Raw genomic sequence first — 23097 nt, forward strand, 5'->3', positions numbered from 1 at the left:
CACTATTGTTCGGTGTCCTCTGTCGCCTTGGAGACAAGTTTGTCACCTTTGGTCCTTGTGCTCAGGTACACCTGTTAAGGGTCTTATATTACCACAGCACCTTTGTTAATTTAGAAGAATATCCAGCATGGTGATTGGTATATATTTCCTATTGCCTGGACTTTTCTGTAAGGTCTCTTACATAATTTAGTTGCAGGAAATCTAAAACAGCACCAGGGTCCCAAAGAAAAAAAGGCCTGGCCTGAAATCAACAACAGCTGAATAAACATTTGCTCCTTCCTTTTGTGGAAAATTATGCTGTCATTACTGGTGGACTTTCTGGAACCATAGTACAGAAATAACTTAGAAAGCTTAAACATAGCAAACCACTTTTAATATTTTTTGAGACCTTATAAGAAGTTATTGTGTGTTGCGGCTGGAGTAAAACACATTTCCTGTAATTTCCTGTGTATTCTGCTCATTAATAACTGAAGTGACAGCAGACCTTCTGTTTCAAAAAACAGCCACCAAAAAACAACAGTGTAGCTCATCATCAATGCACCATTATGTTTTCCACACAGGGCTTTGCTACTGTTGTTTACCTGCACTGTGGTTCTCAGCAGCTGTCACTGTGGCCTAAGACTCTTTGTCTGTTGGCATAGGACTTTGGCAGGGGTTACAACAGTCCCACTGCAGTAGCTTTATAAAAATTTCATAGAGATAAAACTTTCCAGCTACCTCAGAAAGAACTCTCTATTGCATTTTCTTTAAATGCCTGTGTTTCTTATAAACAAGCACAGCACTGGAAACAAAACAGGTGAATGCTAGTTATCTTTAATGCACTATCTATGTGGGATGATTTGCTTTTAGTCAACTGTTAATTATTAGTGTCTGATTTCTATGCTTAAAAGGTTCTACTGCCATAGTCCACTGAGACATAGTAGGTGAGAAATGGACAGCTACTGTCCTCCATTTTTCAGTCTCTCACATACATTAGTAGAAAAGGTCTTTCAAAAGGTATTAATAATTTTCAGAATTGAATTTGTTTAGAGCAAAGACGAAACGCTTGTACATTCTTGCTTTTTATAGGAACAGTAAAAAAAATCATTGAATCTAGTTTGCTGTGATGTTTAAAATGTAATAACAAGCAAGAGTAATTAAAAAAAACTTTAGTATTATCATAACCAGTTTATTCCTGTGCCATTGGCGCAGCACATAACAGACTTATTAGCCCTTCTACTGTTCACATTCTGTGCCTTCAGTGTAGGTTCAGGTCAATTTTGAAATGGGCCATGGATTCCCTTATAACATATATCTTGTTTCTTTTAAGGCTTTATCTTTCAAGGCACCCTATGTATAACCTCAGTTACTTATGTCCACCATATATGATCACTACTATACTGTTTTACTATAACACTGTTTGGAGATTCCCCCATGATTCTTCAAAAACCTGCAGGTGCCTGTCTGTGCAGGAAGCTATAGGCAAATGGTGGAAACACCACTGTACATTTAAAATCCAGTTTCAGTATAGTTTCAGTTTCAAGATTCCCTAAAATCGCACCTGTCTTTGATTTCGACCCTGGATCTAATTTCAGTAGATACGGCTAAATAGATAACGGATCAAAGCCTACAAAAATTGTACCTGTACAACAGTATAAAATGTAAAAATATTTTAATTTATGTGGACAAGGATAAGCGGAAGAGTATGGATGAATTGATTTTTTAAAATAGAAAAAGCTACTTTCTAAATGTTTATTTTACCCAAGATGCTGGTCAGTCAGCAGCACACACCCCCTTTCCTCCCATCAGCCTTTGCAGCAGCTGCTCAGCGGCGCTAGCTGCTAAGCTAGTTTAGGTAATCTGTCAGCCTGCAGCTAAATCCACGTACACTGCTGGGCTTTACACTCTTCCGGAATACTTTCCTTTCATGGGTAACGTCAGATTTTATCATTATGAGACAAGGTGCCAAGGTCATACGCAAACGGTAGTCGAGGTTTCGGGCAAAAGTGAGCGGTTAGCAGAGAAATATCAGCCACGTATTGTCTTAATGTTATCAGTCAATACTTGCTATCGCCTGTAATCACCGACATAAATGTTCAGCGGAACAAAACGACAGATGTAACAGCTGTTTATCCTAATTTATCAGTAGCTTCCTTTGCAGTCCTCATACTAACCCTTTTCCGACACTTGAATCGAGTTCACAGAGCTTCTAGTAGACGTAACCTGATGGTACATTTGACAGCTAGCGCTAGCTTTTTTTATTCGTAATTTTTAACGTTAGGCAGTAAGTATGGTAATTAAAGTTTGACAGTCTCCGTTAGAGTGGCTAAAATATTAATTATTTTTTGAAGAATCTGCTGTCGTCTGTCTGAGCTTGTGGGAAATAATTTCCGTATACAAATATTTCACTGCGCTTAAGTTTAAAGCAACCAAGTGTCTTTTGGCTAGCTGCCCGGGGATAGCAAAAGTCTTTCAAGTTAAACCTTATCACACGCGTCAACCCTCAGTCAGTATAACGAAACGTGCAATTTAGGGAGGATTTGATTTTACATGTACATACACGCATAGACTGTGATGGCTTCTCTAGAAGCTAACTCTTTATATGTCGTCATGTGAACAGCCTTAGGATCAGCTCTGCATTTCCACGTTGTCACATGAATGAGGGACTGTGGTATGCTCCGTCGGGCATCCCAATAAATAAACCCTTTCATGTGGGATGTACTCTGGCCCAGATAGTCTAAGGAAGAATCTTCTTTCTTGTTTTTCCAGTCAGTCTTAGCAAATAAAAGTGCAAGGTCATTATCCAAAGTCCTTGCGCTAATTCTAAAATAGTCCCAGCGTACAAAGGGACCGGATTATGATCGTGGATTTGCACAGAGGAAAGCAACACCCGTTACCGCTGTAAGGAAACCTGGGGCTTTCTATTTGGATGGATTTTCTCCCCCTTTGTTAGCTTTACTTGTCAGATCCAGAAAGAAATATCTTCTAACAGAGACCTCTTTACTAGTGCTTCTTTTGCTCAGTGACACCCTGTCTCTTAAAAAGTTTGGCTAAATGTCTATTTTGCAAGTTTTATTAATCTAAAATTTCCCTAACAGCTGAAGAAGACCCTCTAATGTGATTTCAACTTGGCACTTGTGATCAAGGACAGACTCGCTGTCCATGTTGCCACACTGGATATGCAGTGACTCTGCTGCTGAGAGAGGAATGACATTTGTCTCATTGTAATTCCTGGAGCTGCTTTGGGAACAGTTTGGGCTTGATTAAAAAAAGCTAACAAAAAACCTAGAAAAAAACAAAGTTGCTGTTCAGAGCCAAGTTGGTCTTTTCTTCCACAGCCTGCTCTTTTACACTTTCACTGCCTAGTGTGCAAACTGTTACGGCCCTTGGGGCCAACTGAGAAAAAGGGGACTCTAGCTGTAGTGGATTAGACTCTGCCGTGGAAAAGGGACTGGACCAAGAGAGCAGGCCCACAGCAACACGCATCATGCTGTGGGTACACTAGGTTCCCTGTCTGAACCGCTTCTGTGTGGCACTTTTTTTTTCTTTTCCTGCAATCTCATTGATTTGGATGGTTGAGCACAAGGGCCACTTTGAAGGAGACCACCGGTGGCTGTGGTTTGGCCAGAGCTGTCAGACTTCTTGCCAGCTATTACTGATTTAGTACCCTTGTCCACTGCTACTGCTGCTGTAACCTCTTCACTGTGGTCTCCAACATGGTGAGTGGAGGCTGGAAGCATCACAGGAGTGGAACTGAACCATTAATACTGGTCTAGTTGGTTATTTTCCAACCTTTTTTTTTTTTCTTCCTCTTTATCTTTTCTATTGTAAATGATTGCATTCCAATTTTCTGGACCTTTTCCTCTGTACTGAAAAAAACCCTAAACTTCAGTCAAGGTCATTTTTTAAAAAAAATTGAAAGCCTGGAAAGAATATCGCTTCAGAGGAGGATGAAGCTGAGGAAACAGGTGACGGTGTGTGGAGGGGCCATATTCTGTGTGGCTGTGTTCTCACTTTATCTGATGTTGGATCGAGTCCAACATGACCCTGCACGGCGACAGAGCGGCGGGAACTTTCCACGGGTAAGAGTAATGACCCTTTCTGCAGCTTTTATTATAGCACATTTGTCCTGATTTTATTTTACTGTTTTTTTTCCAGTGATATACTACAAGCCTTAAGTCATGATAAGAAACATTCCTGCCTCTAAGGCCCGACTGCTAATTAGTCTAAATATGTTTCACCCTGTTTTTTTTTTAAATTTACATATAAATGGACACCTCCAATCATGCATTTGTTATAATATAGTTATTTACTGGTTGATATATTTTAAATGTCCTACACTCCTTTGTTGACGTTTCTAAATCATCTGCTTTTTACTCTTAAAGCTATAACTTGACTACACTAATAGAGCAGAAGAATGCTAGTTTGATCTCTTGTGTTAATCCATATTTTTGTGTCTGTTTTTAGAGCCAAATTTCAGTCCTGCAGAACAGGATTGAGCAGCTGGAGCAGCTCCTGGAGGAAAACCATCAAATCATCAGCCACATAAAGGATTCTGTAATGGAGCTCACAGACACAGGAGCTGTCTCTCCCAGTGGCCACCTGCCATTCAGAAGTGCCAACGGTTCCTGGGTCCTACCCTTCGATGGTCGTCCCACTTTCCTTGCTGTTAAGCCGCAGGATTGTCAGTTTGCTGTAGGCAACAGAGATCAACCAGACGTCCAGGTTGGCCAGGACTTTTGTGTTGTTGTAGCTACTGTAAAAAAACAAAAAAGACTTTAAGAATATTTTTGGGGTCTTAACAGGGAGCGCTAATTGTTTTATTTTAGATGCTGGATGTGTACTCCCTCCTCAAATTTGACAACCCTGATGGTGGTGTATGGAAGCAGGGCTTTGACATCACTTATGAACCTAATGAGTGGGATAACGAACCACTGCAAGTATTTGTGGTCCCTCATTCGCACAATGATCCAGGTGAGTTACGTAAACTTTACTGAACATAACCGAGCGCTTCTGCATCAGATTGTTTTTTGTGAGACAGTCTAAAAGATGTCTGAGCAGTTTGTTTCAATAGTTTGGTACTTTAGGACTTAACTGAGTGGGAGGCTAGTTTGTAGGGATGCAAAATTCATTCAATATTGGATTCATTTGTTCTCATTATTATTAGCATAATGCTGACATGATTGACGGCTTAGCAACAAACAATGGAATTAGGAAGATATTGCCAATGGAAAACTGGAACAATTCATAGATGGGATTGGCTGAGATTATATTTTAGACTGACATTTCCATTAAGTTTGTTTACCCGCCTGTGCCACATGCTTGATAACTTGACAGTTATTGATATGTTGACAGGCCAGAAAGACCTGGAAATTTTGTCCATCAGCAGTGGGAATAGGTTTCATTCTGAATTGCATTATTTAAAACTTTGCTGAAAAGTTATAAACATGTGTTGTATCCAGCTAGACTGGTGATTTAGTTACAGAAATAATCTCAGCTCTTATTGAAGAGACATGAAAGCAGATCTTATCTGAATTCTCTTAAAGCAGAAAACTGATATTAAGAGTTTAAAATGGGGTTTGCGAAGGTTTTGATGACTGAATGCCAATTTAGAGAGTGAGTAAAAGGCACATATCAAACACTTGAAGCTGTTTAAGCTTCACAAATGAACTTTGAACAGTTTTGTAAGAGTCAGATTGGGATTTTTTTCTACAATTATCCTTTTTCACATGGAACACACAGCAAGGAGTAGACTTCAAACACATTTGCACAACGGGGAATATTGTGCTTCACTTGGTGAGGGAGCTTCCTGTAGCGAGAATGCAGGAGGCAGCGCATGATTTTCTTGGAAGTTGTCATTTTGTGCTAGGTTAAAGCTTTTTTTAAAATTATTATGGAGGTGTTCTTTTTGAAACCAGGAATATATAAAAAGAAGGTTTAGTCTGCTGTGATGACTAGGATGGAAAAGTTGAGTTTGAAGGGAGTCACGGTATGAAATGAGCTGTGGATCAATTAAATTAAAAGTAGTGGAGAAAGTAGGAAGGAAGGCAGTGCACTCTTTCGCTGCGCTCAAGGTGACCCAGCGGATAGGGTCCTGCACTTTGGAGAATCCAGAGTTTAAAGTAACAATGTGAAAGAAACGGTGTTCGTTTGCTTTCCACAACACTAAATGTGTTTATTTGTCAACACTTTGTCTATTGCTTATTTATGGAAATGAGTGTATACTGAATAGAATAGTACCTAATTTGCAAAATGACATTTCAGAAAAATTGTAATACAACAAAATAACTGCCCTAATGTCAGTAGATAAATGGAGAATTTTCATAGTGATATCTGCTATTTGAAATACTAGTTCCTAGTAAAAATGTATGAAATTTTACAATGCGTAGCTTTAAAGGTCATTGTTTTGGTCATACTCCACTCACACACTCCACATATGCCAGACTTTACAGTTTTATTCCTCTCCATATTTTAAAGGTTCATATGTCATCCAGGGTCTATGTTAGCGAGCATTTCCTCTCTAAAATGATATGTTCGTGTCGAAAAGTGACAGTACTTTTTCCCCAATACTTTCTGATTTATGAGCTTCATTTCAGATCACCTCTTTAAAAGGCTTTTAAGTTGTAATATGTGATCAAAATTATTACACAGATGTGTATTGAATCAGTACTGAAGTATTGAAGCTGACTGTTTCCAATATTTACATTTCTCTTCTGTATGCAAATTGGCACGTAGCTTGATAGGTAATGTCTCATTCGCATAGTTAGACATAGAAATTTCAGAAAACCTTTCATGCAAAAAAACGATTGTCTTAATGTAAGCAGTCAACTAGGGAAGTTTCTGTTCACCTCTAATGCATTTCTTCTGATTCTGCATATTTCCCACATGATGTGGAACTTTAGTCGCTATAAAATGTATTAGATTACAACATGCAAAAGAGATATCCTAGAGGAGCTTTGTGGGCTGCAGTATACTATTGCACATTTAAAATGCAAAGAGAGTGCTTTTTAGTCACTTTTCTTAGAAACCACTTTACTAAAAAGGTTGTAGAGGCAAACAGCTCTAGTTGAATAAAACATAAGTTTTATTTTTGATCCGTGACAATCCAGCACTGAGTCTCTTTGCGTGCGCTTTCTTCACGGCTTTGTATTAGCTCTGTTTGGATAAGCATTGGTAGGAGTGAATTATTTCACAGTGTAATTTGTATGAATGTTTGCCAGTGGCTGTGCAGATTGCCCAGATTTGTCCTCTTGTGTTGTTAGGTTGGGTCAAGACTTTTGACAAGTATTTCACAGACCAGACGCAACATATTTTAAACAACATGGTGGTGAAGCTGGCTGAGGATCCTCGCAGGAAGTTCATCTGGTCTGAGATTTCATTCTTCTCCAAGTGGTGGGAGACTGCAGATGTACACAAACAGGAGGCAATGCGCAAGTTAGTCATAGCTTTGTGAAGCACACAGCTTTGTTTTTGAGTAAAAATAAAAGGCAGAGAATTCAGTGAGATTTCTTTGATGTAGACTGGCCCTAAGTACAATATGTTAGACTGTGAAATCTTAAAAATAGCTCATTATCTCCTTAATGTGGCTCTCCTTCTTTAGGGCTGGATTATCCTCACCTTGCTGTCTTAATCCTTTCTTTTTAACAGACTGATCCTCGGAGGACAGCTAGAGATTGTGACAGGAGGCTGGGTGATGACGGATGAAGCCAATGCCCATTACTTTGCCATGATAGACCAGCTCATTGAAGGGCATCAGTGGCTGGAGAGTAATCTAGGTAAACAATCCTTCAAGACATTTTATTATTATTCAGCGGATATCATTTATATTCAGAGTAATGTTTATGTAAAGTTCAAAAAGTTTCATACTGTCTCTGAAATTTAAGGGCTTTTGCCTTCATTCTAGTAAAAATGTAAAATTCTATCACTCCTCACACTGCTTAGTATTGAAATCCTAGCTCATCATCCTACATGCAGCAGATGTAGCCTCTAACTCAGTGGGTGCTCAGATGCTTTGTGCTACTTTCACTGCATCCCACTGAGAAGAGTGATTTCCCATAAGATGTATTCCTCTTTTATCCAAGCATAAACCTGAAATACTTTGCTTCCTGCTTGCTGTCATAGGTATAACTCCTTGCAGCGGGTGGGCTGTAGACCCGTTTGGTCACAGTGCTACTATGCCCTATCTACTGAAGAGGGCCAACCTGACCAGCATGCTCATCCAGAGGATCCACTACTCCATTAAAAAACATTTTGCCTCCACCCGAAATCTGGAGTTTATGTGGAGGCAGGCATGGGGTGAGTGGACCATAACAGCTGATGTCATCTGATTCATGTGCTTGTCTTTGTTAAGCTCATTGCCGAATGAGTCATGGCACTCGTTATGGCATTTGAAAGAGGAATTTTTGGAAGGACAACCAGTGGAAAATGGCCTCAGAAGAGCTGCCGTCATTATTTTTTCTGATTAAACTGGATGTCTGCCAAAGATTATTGTTCATTAGATTTTAATTTGAAAAATTTGATATGCCAGATAATATCAATATGTTACTGTCACTATTTAGGGAGATTTGCTCTGTAATTAAATACTGTCCAGTGTTTAACCAGTGCTAGGTTTTGAAAATTAAACTGATAGCAGTTCTAGAAGCACTGATATGTGTGTGATCATCTTTGCGCAGAGCAAAATGTGTTCTTTCTGTCAGTATTTCTCATGCTAGTGCTTTGTTGTCCTTACTTTGCCACCCTAACAGACATGGGGTCAAACACAGACATCTTTTGCCACATGATGCCCTTTTATAGCTATGATGTACCTCACACCTGTGGACCTGATCCAAAGATCTGCTGCCAGTTTGACTTCAAGAGGCTACCAGGCGGAAGGATAAATTGTCCCTGGAAAGTGCCACCAAAAACTATTGTGGAAGCCAACGTAGCAGAGAGGTAAGTCTTCACTTTGTGGATGCTCACCGTGGAGCAAAAGATTTCCTGCTTAATTTTTTTCTGGGTTAGATCTGTAGATCAGACAAGTGATGTACTAGCAGAATAATCAATAATGAACATGCTGTTATTTAATGGCTCAGTATACAAATGGACAGAGATTTGCAGAATATATGAGTGAGTCATGACCATATATGGGCTGTAACACGTTACTGTAATCCGGTTACTTTTTCAAGTAATGAGTAAAGGGATTACTGTTGCAAAAAAGTAATTGGATTACTTTTACTTTCCCATAAGCATGCTGCATTACTGCATTACTAAACTGTGATTTTTTATTTATTTTTTTTATTTTTATTTTTTTATTTTTTTATTTTTTGGTCGTCTGTGAGAGTGTCTCACGACTATGACGTTCGAGCATGCGACGTCCGTGGCAGAAACAGTACTGACATTACTTTAAGTTTGATAAATGTTAAAACAAATTTCTTCAAGTCAAACACTGTTGCATATCATTTAAATTTTGCTTGATGCAATGTGCATGAAGTTAAAAGATTAAAACTGATAAAACAATTTTCGAAAAGAGACTTTTTGATTTGATTTAATTTTATATGATGGATTATGTCGAATAAAATAGAACTGGGCTGAAAGGTCCATTGCTTTATTACATATTTAGGTTGTGTATCATGTTTTTAAAAAGTAGATAAATAATGAGTAACTAATTAGAAGTAATCAGTAATTAGTAACTAATTATTACTTTCAAGTAACTTGACCAACTCTGTTCATGACAGCTGTAAATTACAGCTCTAACATACTCTGCTCAGTATATTGTTCTGACCTTTACATAAAAAAATTGGAGTAGACTAAAATGCTTGTTTTTTGCATAACATGCAAAAAACAAGCATTTTTGTTTAGAGTATAATATGTAACTTTTGACATTGTGCTGCTTTTCAGCCCAGCAACACACAGCCCAGGTTGTTTCGCTGTTGTTGCAACTCTATTTTCTTTAATGGTCCCTTTAAAAATAAACTCAGCTTGAAGTTGTGCCAGTAACAATAGTCAGAGAGGTTGGATGAACAGAGGGAACCAGACATGGGGCCAGATTTACTAAGCTGTACAAAAAGCTCAGAGTACAGTGAAAAGTTTTAAATAAACTTTAAAAACGAGTAATTTCAGTAATGAGCAAAACAGTCCATGTGATGCGGCACGGAACAAAAAACAGGCTAAAGTCCAGTTTAAAAAAATGTTTAAAATGTAAAACCTGTAGATTAACATGTTAAAACAGATTTAATTCATTTTAGTTATTGTGGTTTAGTAAAGATAGAAATGGATAAATATTCATTTGTAGCACATTTGTAAACGATTGAAACTGGGTTTACAACTCATTCAATCACAATCCACACAGCATCATCACAACAGGTTAAAGATAGATATCCAATGGGGCAGCTGGACAGTTCAGACCAAGGAATGACAGCGGAATGAGAGTTCATATGTTATGACACATTAGAGCAAAATCTTAGGTCAGAAATTGGTTGGACCAGGTGTGGCCTTGGAAGTGCTGATAGCTGTTTGCTGGATAAATCCTGATAGGTCAGAAAACAGTCATCCAAAGATTAATAAAAAAAAAAACAACAACCCCAAAACATTTTTTGTAACACACACTGTATTAACTATATAAATCTAAAAACTGACCACCCGAATGTATAGAGGAACATACCATTATTGACTGCCTGAACCCGACTAACTAGGCATAAATGAAATGACTGCAGCTTTGCCATCTCAGTTAAAAGAAGCACTTATTCATTTATTGATTAAAGTTAAAGGAGAGAACGTGACAGACAGACAGCTCTTACATTAACTACTAGTGCAATTAGAAATAATCATCCTGCCTGAGTTATTTAAATAAGTTCCTCTTCAAATTTTTCAGCCTGACAGGAACAAAAAATCAATATGCAATAAGGCAAGGAGTAAAAATGATTGTCCATGCTGTGTCTGTTGCTCCTTTGGCTCTCAACCTTTAGCAAATCTGGGACATGGAGTACTGATGCTCTTGCAGTAACATTAAGCAGCCTTTCAAGGACCTAAAGATTTTTTTCAGAGAGGTGTTTCTGTGGAGAATACCTCCAGGGGTAATTTGATCATCGTTCCACTTTCCTCTTTCCAAGGTCATAGTGATTTCCTAGAAAAGTGTCTTATGCAAAGCATAGAAGCTTGGATGCCAAGAAATATGTCCTAAGTGTCCCCTCTTCCTTTTTTTCCTCAATCAGGGCACAGCTGCTCCTGGATCAGTACCGTAAAAAATCGAAACTCTACCGCAGTAAGGTGCTCCTTGTTCCTCTGGGGGATGACTTCCGCTATGATAAAGCCCTTGAGTGGGATCAGCAGTATATCAACTACCAGAAGCTGTTTGACTACATGAATTCTCACCCTGAGATGCATGTACAAGTGAGAAATTTATTTGTCAACTGTCACAAATCTTATAGCGAAATATTTTTTCCCTTCCCTCCTGTATTTCATCTTCTTCTTCCATCTCAGTGTGTAGTGTACCAAGTAGTTCAGCATTCAACCTTTCTCATGGTAATGAATCATGCAGTGGTATTTTAACTTGCTGACAGAACAAAGAATCTGTCACGACTTGATGTCTGGTGCAGAAGATGTCATGTAAGATGAAAGGCACATGCCTAATGTTGAAAGGCTTTTTATTTCTTGTGTTCAGATGTGTTTGAAAGCGCCCTTTTTTTTTTTTTTTTTTTTTTTTTTTAATTACATGTCAATCGGCTCCTCAGGCACAATTTGGGACTCTCACAGACTACTTCAACGCCGTATACAAAACAAACGGCGTGGCCCAGGGATCCAGGCCGGCAGGCTACCCGGTGCTCAGTGGAGATTTCTTTGCCTACGCAGACCGTGAAGACCACTACTGGACTGGTTATTTTACCTCCCGACCCTTTTACAAGAGTATGGACCGCGTCATAGAGTCCCATCTCAGGTAAGGCAGATATAATCACTAATATTGCTGACTTCAGATTTGGGGATGTGTTGGTTATCCTCTACTGGTTATTTGGACAAATTTTGGAAAGGACTATTTTGCACTGCAAAAAAATTAAGGTGTGGACTCCAGTGTAAAGGGACCTACCTGTGTCTTTAACTTCTGCTATACAAATTAACCTGCAGAACAAAATGCAGCATCAAATGTTTTTGACCAAGTTCTGTATCGAGAATGTCAGTTGACACTTGCTCACAGTCAAAAAAAAGAAAAAAATATTAGTCCTTTTGCTCTCTAACCAATCACTGTGCCTATTCACTAAACCATCAAAAACTTAAAGTCCAACTGGAAATTTTTGTGATGAATCAGTAGAGATCTTATAGTTTGGCCACTGCTGTAGTCAGATAATGTGAACGCACCTTTAGCTGACTAAAGGTACTTTAAAGGTGTCCCTCGTGATAACTATATGTCACTGTCCTTCAGGGGGGCAGAGATCCTCTACAGCCTGGCAGTTGCAAATGCTAGGCATGCGGGCATGGCAGGGCGTTACCCGGTTTCGGATTATTCCCTGCTAGTGGATGCCAGGCGCTCCGTTGGCCTCTTCCAGCATCACGACGCCATAACTGGCACAGCAAAAGAAAATGTTGTCATCGACTACGGCACCAAGTAAGAAACGAAGGGAGTTAGGACGATTACCATCTCGCTTTTAATCTTAAGTCTCTTGTGACTGGCCTGTTCGATACAAATGTGTTGCAAATAAGAAGGTGTCTCCTTGAAGTGCAGCACTTTCATTCTTTCTCATCCTACCTAGATTACTGCGGTCACTTATTGGTCTGAAGAGAGTGATCATTAATGCTGCTCATTTCCTGGTGATGAAGAACAAAGAGTTTTATCGCTTTTACCAGACGGAGCCTTTTCTGGAGACGGTAAATGCAAACTTCACGTACAAAAAACAAACGGACCTGTATATTTGTGTGTTCTTGAATATTCACTGTGCTTTCTGTGTTATATTTTCCTTCTATAGGATGACAGGCGTGCTACTCAAGACTCTATGCCTCAGCGCACTTTAATCGAGCTGGACCCTGCAGGACCAAGGTATTATCTGCATCATCTTGCATCTTTCATCCCCCCCGCCTTCTCTTTCACCTACTCCTACACCATCCTGTGCTCATAATTGCTTTTTCCTTTTTTTTTTCCTTTTTTTCCCCCTCCCCATCAGGTACCTGGTTATGTTCAACCCAGTTGAGCGAGAGAGGCTATGCGCGGTGACCGTGTTGGTTAACACAGTCAGGGTTCGGGTGCTTACTGAGGATGGACAGACGCTTCCCGTACAGCTGAGTGCTCAGTGGAGCTCTGCGAGTCAGATGAGTGCAGAGGTGTTTGAGGTAAGGCACTGACTTCATTTGGATGCTGGTTTCTGCATAGCGATATCAGAATCAGAATCAGAATCGTGTTTATTGGCCAAGTATATGTGCAGACGCATACAGGGAATTTGGTTCCGGTAGATGGTGGCTCTCAAGCACAGCAATGTAAATCACACACACACACACACACACACACACACACACACACACACACACACACACACACACACACGTGTCTATATATACACATTACACATACATACACAAAGCTGTGTAAACCAACTATAAATAACGAATCTAACTTATATACATAAAATACAGAAATGAATGAGGTGGAATGAATACTACAAAATGTACATGAGGTGCAGCTGCAGTCTGGCAGTGGGAGCAGTGTGACAGGTCAACTGTTAAGAAGGGAGATGGCAAGGGGAAAGAAACTGTTCCTGTGTCGGGTGGTCCTGGTCTGCAGGCTTCTGTACCGTCTGCCGTATATTGGCATATCAGTAGCACAGTAGTACACAGAGACTCTCTAGAACCACAGAACAGACTCACAACACAATACGAAGTCATTATGCTCAACTGAAAAGAGAATAGCTATAAAGACATTGAAAAGCTGCCAAGTTAGATCGGATTACTGTCTGATAACATACAGGAGGTGGACATTTGTGCATTTAAAGTGGGAATATTTTGCTTTTATGTGAGTATAAGTCTTATACAATAGATTTTACAGTGTTAGACAAGTTTAATTCTCTGTGTGTGTTTACTGTAACTTGGCCAGCGGATGAAACTCCACGAGATAATAACTGCATACATGAGTAAAAACAAAAGGCAAATTTTAAATGCCACGTTTTTGCACATGCCGTCGTCTTTGTGACAAAATGCTGAGTCATAGAGTTGGGGCAGCTGTAGCTCATTTGGTAGACTCGTGAGGTTGGTGGTTTGTGCAGCTTTGCTCACTGTGTTTGTGTCTTGAAGAAGAAATTAAGTTGCTTTAGAGAAAAGCCAAGAGGATGTACTGTATGTAAAGTATATGATGTGTGTTTTAAAAGCACTTAGTCTTCTAAATAAAAGTTTTACTTCTTTTTCTCTATTTACCTGCAAGTTGTTACTAGGACAGATGTTCTTTTTCAGCTATTGAAAATTACATAAAAAATAAACTGCCTCAATCTATTAAATCTTAAGGTAATTGAATTTTAAATGGGTTTTTTTCCCCAAAAAATGCTTTCCACCAACAGAGGCTAATGAATTTTCATTTTAAGCACAGTCTCTCATAAGATTTTAATTATAGCACTGTTGCTGATATGTAAATGCTTTTAAGTTTTAATGAATGCCTTGTGGTCAACGTTTGCATTCCTGTGTAACACGAAGAACGAAGCCAGCATTTTAAAACACAAGCTGTTTGTGTTTTATTTTTGTTCAAAATTAAAACCTTTCTCAATCCCTGATCCAGGCGACATTCATGGTTCGTCTCCCGCCTCTCGCTCTGGCTGTTTTCCATCTGTATGACTCTCCGGACTCACCCATGACACTACGTTCGGACACTCTACTCAGGCTATCTGGTCGGGGTGTTGCCGCCCGAGCTGTGGACCCGCTTCCTGTCCGCTCTCAGCAAGCCGACTCTCAGACCTTCTACATCAGCAGTCAGTCTCTAACGCTAGGCTTCTCTGGAACCACCGGCCTGCTGGAGGTTTGTATTTCCTCTCCTCTTACTTCTGTTTGACTTTGTATCTGTTAAAGTTTCACTGATCTGTTTCATCTTTGATCTGGTGGAGGAAAAGGCCGTGAGTTTGATTTGTAAACAAATCCTTCCCGTTTGATCAAAGTGAACATGCTATGTCTTGTTGTTGCGGAGAGAAGCTTTAATCTCTTCTCTAATTGTTTTTTCCCTTTCTGCTCACTCTCTGTTTTCATCTGCAGAGTATCAAACGCAAAGATGATCCTCAGGAAGTGAAGGTTCAGATGCAGTTCATGGTGTACGGCACTCGTCCTTCTAAAGACAAGAGTGGCGCTTACCTCTTTCTGCCAGATGGAAAAGCAAAGGTATTTACTTGACTCTGTCACACGTTTACTTGTCTCTCTAAAGCCTTTGATCGAGACTCCCCTGTGTATACTGTCACAGTGTCGTCCCAGGGAGCTCGGGGCAGGAATTCAGGCAGACTGGGTACTGCTTCATTTTTGCTTGATTTAAAGACAGTAAGAGCTTAGTTGCTGTACTGTATCTGCAACCCCAATTCCAAAACAGAATACAACGATTTGCAAATCTCATAAACCTATAATTTATTCACAATAGTACATAATATATATATATTTTAGATGTTTAAAGTGAGACATTTTACTCTTTCGTAAGAGATATTGGCCTATTTTAAATTAAATAGGCCAACTACAGGATTCAAAACAGTTGGGCCATGTTTACTGTTGTGTAGCCTCCCCTGTATAAATGTCTGGGAACCAGAGATGACCAGTTTCTGCACATTTGGGAGATAAATGTTGTCCCACTCTAGCTTCTCAACAGTTCTGGGTCTTCTTTATGTTATTTTTTTATTTCATGATGGACCAAAACTTTTCAGCTGGTGAAAGGCTTGGATTTTCAGGTGTGGAGATATGGACATGGCTTTTATTTTCATTGCACAAAATGACAATGATGAGTGCAAACTGCCTCTAGGGCAAAAACAACTGCATAATTCTAACACAACTCCATGTCTTTGCAAATATCTGCAGAGACAACATGCTAACACAAAGCTAGACAAGAGCACAGAGTGATGTTTAAGTTGAGTGAATGCTGACCCCAGCCCACCCCAGCAGAGTGTTAGGGTTAGAGGTTAGGGCAGTCAGGTGGTTGCCTCCGTTCCTGTATGCTCATGTTTCTGCAGCACAAACACTGTGGCGATCACTTTGAAGCCTCTTTGTGTTGGTTTTTGACTTTACTTTGTGTTGTCAGCTTTGACTTCGTATGTAAAAACTAAAAGAAAAATCTTAAGTGTGTCCTCATCAGGATTAGGGACTGGTGTGTGTGTGCGTGCAACTGTGGTCTGTAGATTTATGCTGTTAACTGGCAACCGTGACAATGCATCCAAGGTAATATTATGGAATAACGAGAAAGTAATTTAACAAGTAGTGTAACAAATACCTTCTCTGTCAAGGAATCAAGTAAAGAATGTGATACATTGTTTGAGCAACAACCCAACACTGTGCATGATAAAACTTGAACCTGTATTTGTGGATGGCACAGTGTTCAGAGAGAGCGATTTCTGGAAGTGTTTCTGAGCTCATACTGAGTGACTGAATCGTGCCTGTTTTTAATGCACTGCTGCCTGAGAGCCTGAAGATCACACAAATCCAGTATTGGTTGTTGGCTTTGTCGCTTGCGCACAGAGATTTCTCTATATTCTCTGAGTCTTTTGATGATATTATTTACTATAGATGAGGAAAAGTTCAAAATCTGCAGTATTACATTGAGGAACATTTTGAAATCGCACTGTTTCGCCTTCCTTTTACTCTTTCAGCCTTACCACCAGAAAGAGCCACCTGTGGTGCGAGTTGTTGAGGGGCCTCTTTTCTCTGAGGTGGTGGCACACTACCAGCACTTTCAACAAACCATCCGCATCTACAATGTGCCAGGTAGTAACTACTCAAAACTGCTTGGTGGATTGAGCTCAAATTGGCTTTGCCCAGGCTTTTTATGTTTAAAGACACCAGATGGTAGAATACAACAACAGCCAATATGTTTAACAAAATGACAATTTAGAATTTAATGAGATTTTTTTTTTTTTTTGGAGTCTGTTGACTTTCTTTTTTTTAAGCGTGAGGAAGTCTCGTTTTTAGTGAACATTTCCATCTTCCTCTGACTTGTTTCGCATTTTCAGGGGTGGATGGTTTATCAATAGACATCACCACCATGGTGGACATTAGAGATCAGACCAATAAGGAGCTGGCCATGCGACTGGTCACTGACATCCAGAGTGGAGAGGTCTTCTACACAGACCTCAATGGCTTCCAGGTCAGTAGCATCATGAGTAAAGGAGAAATAACAACTTGTATTCAGATTTATTTGAAATGTTGCGTCTGTTTTCTATTAGATGCAGCCTCGCCAACACTACCTGAAGCTGCCCTTGCAAGCCAACTTCTATCCCATGCCCAGCCAGGCGTACATCCAGGATGGCAACTACCGCCTCACGCTGCACACGGCTCAGGCTCTGGGTGTCAGCAGCCTGGAGAGTGGTTTGTATCCTGTTACATTTTATTCAATAATGTGCCATTTTTCTTCATTTAATCTTTTAATGGAAGTTATCTTTGAAACGTGTGGTATTTTTCTTTGTTTACTGTGCATTAGGACTCAAGCACTTAGCTCTCCCTCTTCTCCCTTAAGAGGTTCTCAGAGAGTGAAACCGTTTAAATCCGCACGTTTGTGTGCTGAGCTAATCCTTTTATCATCATTAGTAATGTTTCTAAATGACAGATAGCTCAAAGTGTTTGCATCTATTGACTCAAGTCTGAAAGTTCAATACCTGAGCTCAAGCTGTTGTCTCTGGTCCGCTCTCCCTTCAGGCCAGCTCGAAGTGATTATGGACCGACGACTGATGCAGGATGATAATCGTGGGCTGGGTCAGGGCTTGAAAGACAACAAGAAGACGGCCAATCGTTTCCGGCTGCTGCTGGAGAGGAGATCAGCCAGTAACAAGGTCTGTAAGATGACAGCAGCGGTGGTCTTTCCAGCACACCATAGCTGGCTCAAGGAATTGAAAGACTGTGCAAGGTTGTCGGGTGCAGTGTGTGATTTGTTAACACCTTTCCTCATATTGTTTTCCAGTACTCATTACCAGCCCATCTGTCTTTTTGCTATCCTCTCCACTCTCTAATTTTGTTTCCCTTCTCTTCTTCTTTTCCCCCCCCCTCACTCCACTACCTTCAGCACGATGGCTTCTTTGCCAAACTCTCGTCCTTGTTACGTTCTTTTCTCTCTCCATTACTGAGTGACCGAGTTCAAGAGGTAAAGCTGTATCTTTAGTTATGGCTCATAGCTCCAGTTTTTTCCCCTTCCTTCCACCTCACAGTTGTAGCCAAACCAGTTCATCTTTATGACAGCCCGACTGAAAGAAACAAATGATATCATTTATCAAGTAAATGAATGCACATTGGCAGAGAATGGAAGGCATCGGTTGCAGTTTTATCATCGGGCTCTCCATCTAACCTGTCGATCATACGGGGGCGAAGTGTTGCCAGAGACGATGCATGTGATTTAAATGTTCACATCATAAAGTTGTGATTAGCACCGTGTCTGTCTGGACTAGAATTAGAAATACGCCTCCTGCTCGGACAGAGTAATTAGAGCCCGTCCCTCATGTAGTGGCACTAGAGCATCTCTAGAGGTGACTCAAGATGCTGTAATAGTTCTGCAGTCATTTATCACAACTGTTTTAAAATCTGACTTTGCCCTCCTGCAGATGACTGACAGTGCAACAACCAGCTTCCCATCTGTACTCAGTCACATGACCAATGCCATGCTGAACCATGAGGTGTTGGCCTTACCCATTCTGCCCAAAAGACGTGGCATCCCTCCTCTACAAACCTTTGCTCCCCTCAAGTCCATCCTCCCCTGCGACCTCCACCTGGTGAACCTCCGCAGCATCCAGAGCCAGGTATAAAGACACATTTAAAAAACAAACAAACACGATTTTCACAAAGTGGAAACTTTATTTTAGACATTTCATACTTTGATTCGTTTTTCGTGTGTTTGCATATGAGCAGCAGGACCCCCTGTCTCCCTCTCCATACACCGCTTTGATTCTTCACCGTCTCGCGCTGGACTGCAACTTCGAAGCTCAGAACCTCGGATTCAACTGCACCACCACTCAGGGACAGGTCAGGGTTGAAACTCACACGCAGGATAAAACTACTCTACTTTTTCGCATGATAAGAGGTTTATTTTGTAGCATATTTAAGTTCAGCTGCATTGTTATTTCTGTCATATGTAACTTTTTTTTATCCTGCCTAATGACATTTAAAAAGAAGTAATTTTGACTCGACTGCCAAAGCATCTGTTGATTAAAGTAGTCCTTGCGACAGAATCCACGCTGATTGTGAGTACACTGACAATGATCAAATAATTTTTTTATTGGCAGCACTTTTTACTGCTGATAATTACGTAGTCAATTTTGTTGATGAGCCTCCTGTAGATGTGGATTTTTCAGTTCATCTTGTGCTGTGTTGCTTTTGCTTAAAAGAAGTCTCTTGTTGTCTGTATTTTTCTCTGAAGCTCTCCTCCTTTTTCTCCCTGTCCAGCTGAGCGTGTCGGCTCTGTTCAAGAACCTGGACCTACAGCTGCTTCAGCCCATGTCACTAACTCTGATGCACTCCGGCACGCCTCTGGCCAACAACACCACCATCACCCTCGATCCCATGGAGATCTCTGCCTTCAAGCTCAAGCTGCGATAAGAACGGTGCCGATCAAAAGAAACCCTCTAAGACTCCTCGGACCAACAACCACCTCCCACGCCGAGCATGGGCTGGCAACGGAGGGGTCTGGGACTCTGTTTTTTTTGTTTTTGTTTGTTTTAAAGTAGAACCACAAACGCTACAAGAGAGATAGGGTCCACTGTAACAGGACTGACTGCACAGCAGGGGGCAGGCGATAGCCGTTACTGCAGATGGCTCAAAGAGCAGCTGAACCCGGGTGAACTTTTAGCTGTTCCAAAATGACAAAGACGGCCAGAATCACTCATCAGATTCAGCCGGGTGTCTGTTCAGTGTCGGTGGTCGAAAAATTAAGGGTTCTCCTTTGCAAGGAGTTTCTTTTTCTATCTCTGCTTCATCCTGCACTGAACTACTGAATGTAAATATTCAAAATGACAACAAAAAAAAGAGCCCGGGACGCGTGTCACATCAGAGTGCAATTTGCAAAGCTTTATTTAGAAAATGGGTTCTTAATTTTGTTTTTTCCCCACAAATGCAGCGAAGATGAAACAGATCAGTGTTTTGATTTTGAACCGTTATAAGGTTGACTGACTTTTTTTTTTTTCCCCTCCTTTTTGACAGTCTCAGTTGCAGCAAAGAGAATGTGAGGTCTTTTTTTTTTTTTTTCCTCTCATATCTCAACTCACCAGGAGACAGAAGCTACGAATCCTTACGCTGCCCGATTCCCACTTTGGTCACTATGTGATAACCGTGCGCTCATTAATCATACTGGGTGACTGTTTACCTGTCCACTGTTTCTCCTTGTAGATAGGAAACTTTCTTTTTCCTCTTCCTGAGCTTCCTCTTCGCGGATGAAAAATGTGTGGAAAGACTGAATTTCAAGCTCCCGTTGGTCGTTCCTGTGCTCGTACTTCACTGTTGAGAGTTTGGGCTGTACCATACTGTATGCAGTAGAAGATTAGACAAAGACTATACCTCATATATACCATGCAGCAGATATATTGGTACCTGTGTGTCTGTGGAGTATGTTTATGTGAATATATGAAGGTTTGTTTGTTTTTGTTTTGTTTTTTTAAAATGGGAGCATTTTCGAGGTGTACACTTTCAGGGACCATCCATAATACTGTTGATTATCATTAGTTAATGTGGGTGTCTGTCGAGCAGTGCCTCATTTCACTGAAGGAAAATAATTCACATTGACGGGAAATATCAGAAATTACGTGGTCAGTTCATCCGAATTATAAAAGCAAATACTATTTTTTTTATACTTCTAGTGGTGTGGAAACTCTTGAAGGATGTTCTTTTGATTTGCACCTTATATCAAGAAAAAAAACACAACTCCAAACGATCAATCAACTGAGGCTTTGGAGGTATAATAATATGTGGCCATGCAGGTTGTTTTGAGAAATCTGTTCAGGGCTTCTATTATGTTACTTTCATTATGGCAAGGCTGTAAAACTATCATCACCATTTCCAGAGCCCAAGGTGACTCAGTTTTATTGCACTTTTTGTTTTGTGCATTGCTCTGTCCAGATTCCCAGAAATATTACGTTAATTAAGACTTCGAACTGTAGCAGATAGTGCTTTAAAAAGCTAAGTAGAAAAGAATGTTTCTCAATTTTATTTTATTTTGTTTCATCTAATCATGGATGGCACAGTGACTATTACGCTCCAAAGTGTCGCTCAGATTTCTGCCACACCACCCCATTACAGCTATTTTAATTTGATTTTTGATTTTTTTTTTTCCCCCCATTGACTGCTGCTTTAAAATTGCTGCTGCAATCTTGTCGCAGAAACAAAAGAGCACGGCTGATTTAGAGTGTGAATGTGAGACCTTCTCAGCTGCGAAAAGCTAAAACTAAATTGTGGATCGAGGCTCGGGAACGCCCCCGAAAACAAAGGGGGGAAAACAGTTGCTTTGTTTTGTTATGATTGCTCGGTTTGGTTTCATTATTTCCTAAAAACTTGTCAGTATACTGAGCAGAAAACAGGAAGCCATAAACATGTAGCATATGTTTTATTAAAATGGGTCTGGGAGCAGAATTTCATTGACATTTAAGAGAGATCTCCGAAGCTCGACTCTTAATACAAACACTGCCTGCATAGCCACGTACTACTGAAGTCCAGTTATGCCTTTGGTCTAATTTGGGTGAACTGATCCACCTCCAATCCCCAAAACATCAAGTCTGTTTCTTCAGATGAGCTGCACTTCTTTGTATTTGATCTCCACAGTGTTTCTTACCCCAAGGCTGTCTCCAGCCTTTCCTACCCTCATTTGCTCTTTCACAGCATCCATAGATGATGTCATCAGTGTCCAAAGCTTAGGACAGACATCTCGTAGCCCCCCACCTGTGTCTTAGCCTCACCATGTCGCGTCGCTTTACCCCGTCTCTATATTCACTTTTCTTTCCTTTTTTTCCTCCATGGGAGGTCTGCTGCTTTTTGCTGCTCCCGCCACAATTCAATACTTTCTGCTCTGGCTCTCACAGTGAGCGCCGCAGAACCCTTCTCTCCCCTCCAGCTGTGGTTAACATTTCTGTCAGCAGATTTCACTTCATCTCGCATCGCACTTTCTCCCCGGTGTCTTATAACCTTGTCATAAACTTCTCCCCTGCTGTTTCGATGTGCGTCTGACTTTCTGTGTAAACGTCTTTTTCTTTTTTCTCTCCTTCTTGTAGCACTGTTTTTGTTTGTTCAGAGGTAATATATGAAAGTCTCTTCTACTTGCATTTGTTATTCACGGGGGATTAACGCTGCAGAAGAACAAAAAGAGATGGGACGCGAATAAAGATGAAAACACAAAGTTAGCCTTTTGTAAAGGCCTCTCTTTATCTTCTAATACTTCCACCCCCCCTCCCCAACTGTTTAATTCATTAATTAATATCTGGATAATTAACATGCTGTTCCTAAATAGATTAAGTGATGATCAGCAGGGGGCAACATTGAGTCGGTGTAAATGTCTGTGGATGCTGTCAGTCAGAGAAGTGCAGCGGCATATCAACCCTCTTAGACTGTCCAATGCTTCACTTGTCAGCAGTCGGTCTCCCGCTCGGCATATCTGTCAAGGCGAGCATTAAAGTTTACACTTCAACTCACATGTAGTTAAAAGCAGCGGGAAGTTTTCCCATGTTTACCACTTTGAGGTGAAGGTGTTGATGGTATGGTTGACAGCAGCGAGCAGGAGTCGAACATAAAATGCTTCTTTGCTGCTGCTGCTACATAAAAATGGATCAGGGATCTGGAAAAATGGTGCCTCTCCTCGCATTTTGGAAGGGGGGGGGGGGGGATATGACGGGTGACTTTATGATGTTCAGCAACAGCACAGATAACATGACCTGCTGGAATAATGAGGCCCTGAGTCCAGAGCATTATATTGTGAAATCAACTAATGAGGAGCTGATTCGTGAGTCCCGTTTTAATTAAGGGAATGTGTAC

At 40.5% G+C, this 23097-nt stretch overlaps 1 protein-coding gene across 4 annotated transcripts; it reads left to right on the plus strand.

The window, feature by feature from the left end:
• Positions 1–1757: 1757 nt before the first annotated feature.
• On the plus strand, positions 1758–22469 carry man2a2 (mannosidase, alpha, class 2A, member 2). 4 transcript variants are annotated; one of them, XM_080304852.1, is made up of 25 exons: positions 1758–1910; positions 3078–3698; positions 3872–4061; positions 4447–4704; positions 4809–4953; positions 7242–7413; positions 7627–7754; positions 8101–8274; positions 8724–8910; positions 11169–11346; positions 11688–11890; positions 12371–12553; positions 12699–12813; positions 12912–12982; positions 13107–13272; positions 14702–14938; positions 15169–15291; positions 16755–16869; positions 17115–17248; positions 17328–17469; positions 17797–17930; positions 18161–18238; positions 18693–18887; positions 18997–19110; positions 19531–22469. In XM_080304852.1, the coding sequence occupies exons 3-25, from the start codon at positions 3930–3932 to the stop codon at positions 19681–19683; spliced, it is 3537 nt and encodes a 1178-aa protein (XP_080160978.1). In that variant the 5' UTR covers positions 1758–1910; positions 3078–3698; positions 3872–3929; the 3' UTR covers positions 19684–22469. The 4 variants fall into 4 exon arrangements, with proteins under 4 accessions (XP_080160978.1, XP_026032172.1, XP_080160979.1 ...); XM_026176387.2 differs by having other exon boundaries at positions 3078–4061; XM_080304853.1 differs by lacking the exon at positions 18161–18238 and having other exon boundaries at positions 3078–4061.
• The last annotated feature ends 628 nt before the right edge of the window (positions 22470–23097 follow it).

Source organism: Astatotilapia calliptera, chromosome 7, assembly GCF_964374335.1.
Source record: "Astatotilapia calliptera chromosome 7, fAstCal68.1, whole genome shotgun sequence".
NCBI classification, from domain to species: Eukaryota; Metazoa; Chordata; class Actinopteri; order Cichliformes; family Cichlidae; genus Astatotilapia; species Astatotilapia calliptera.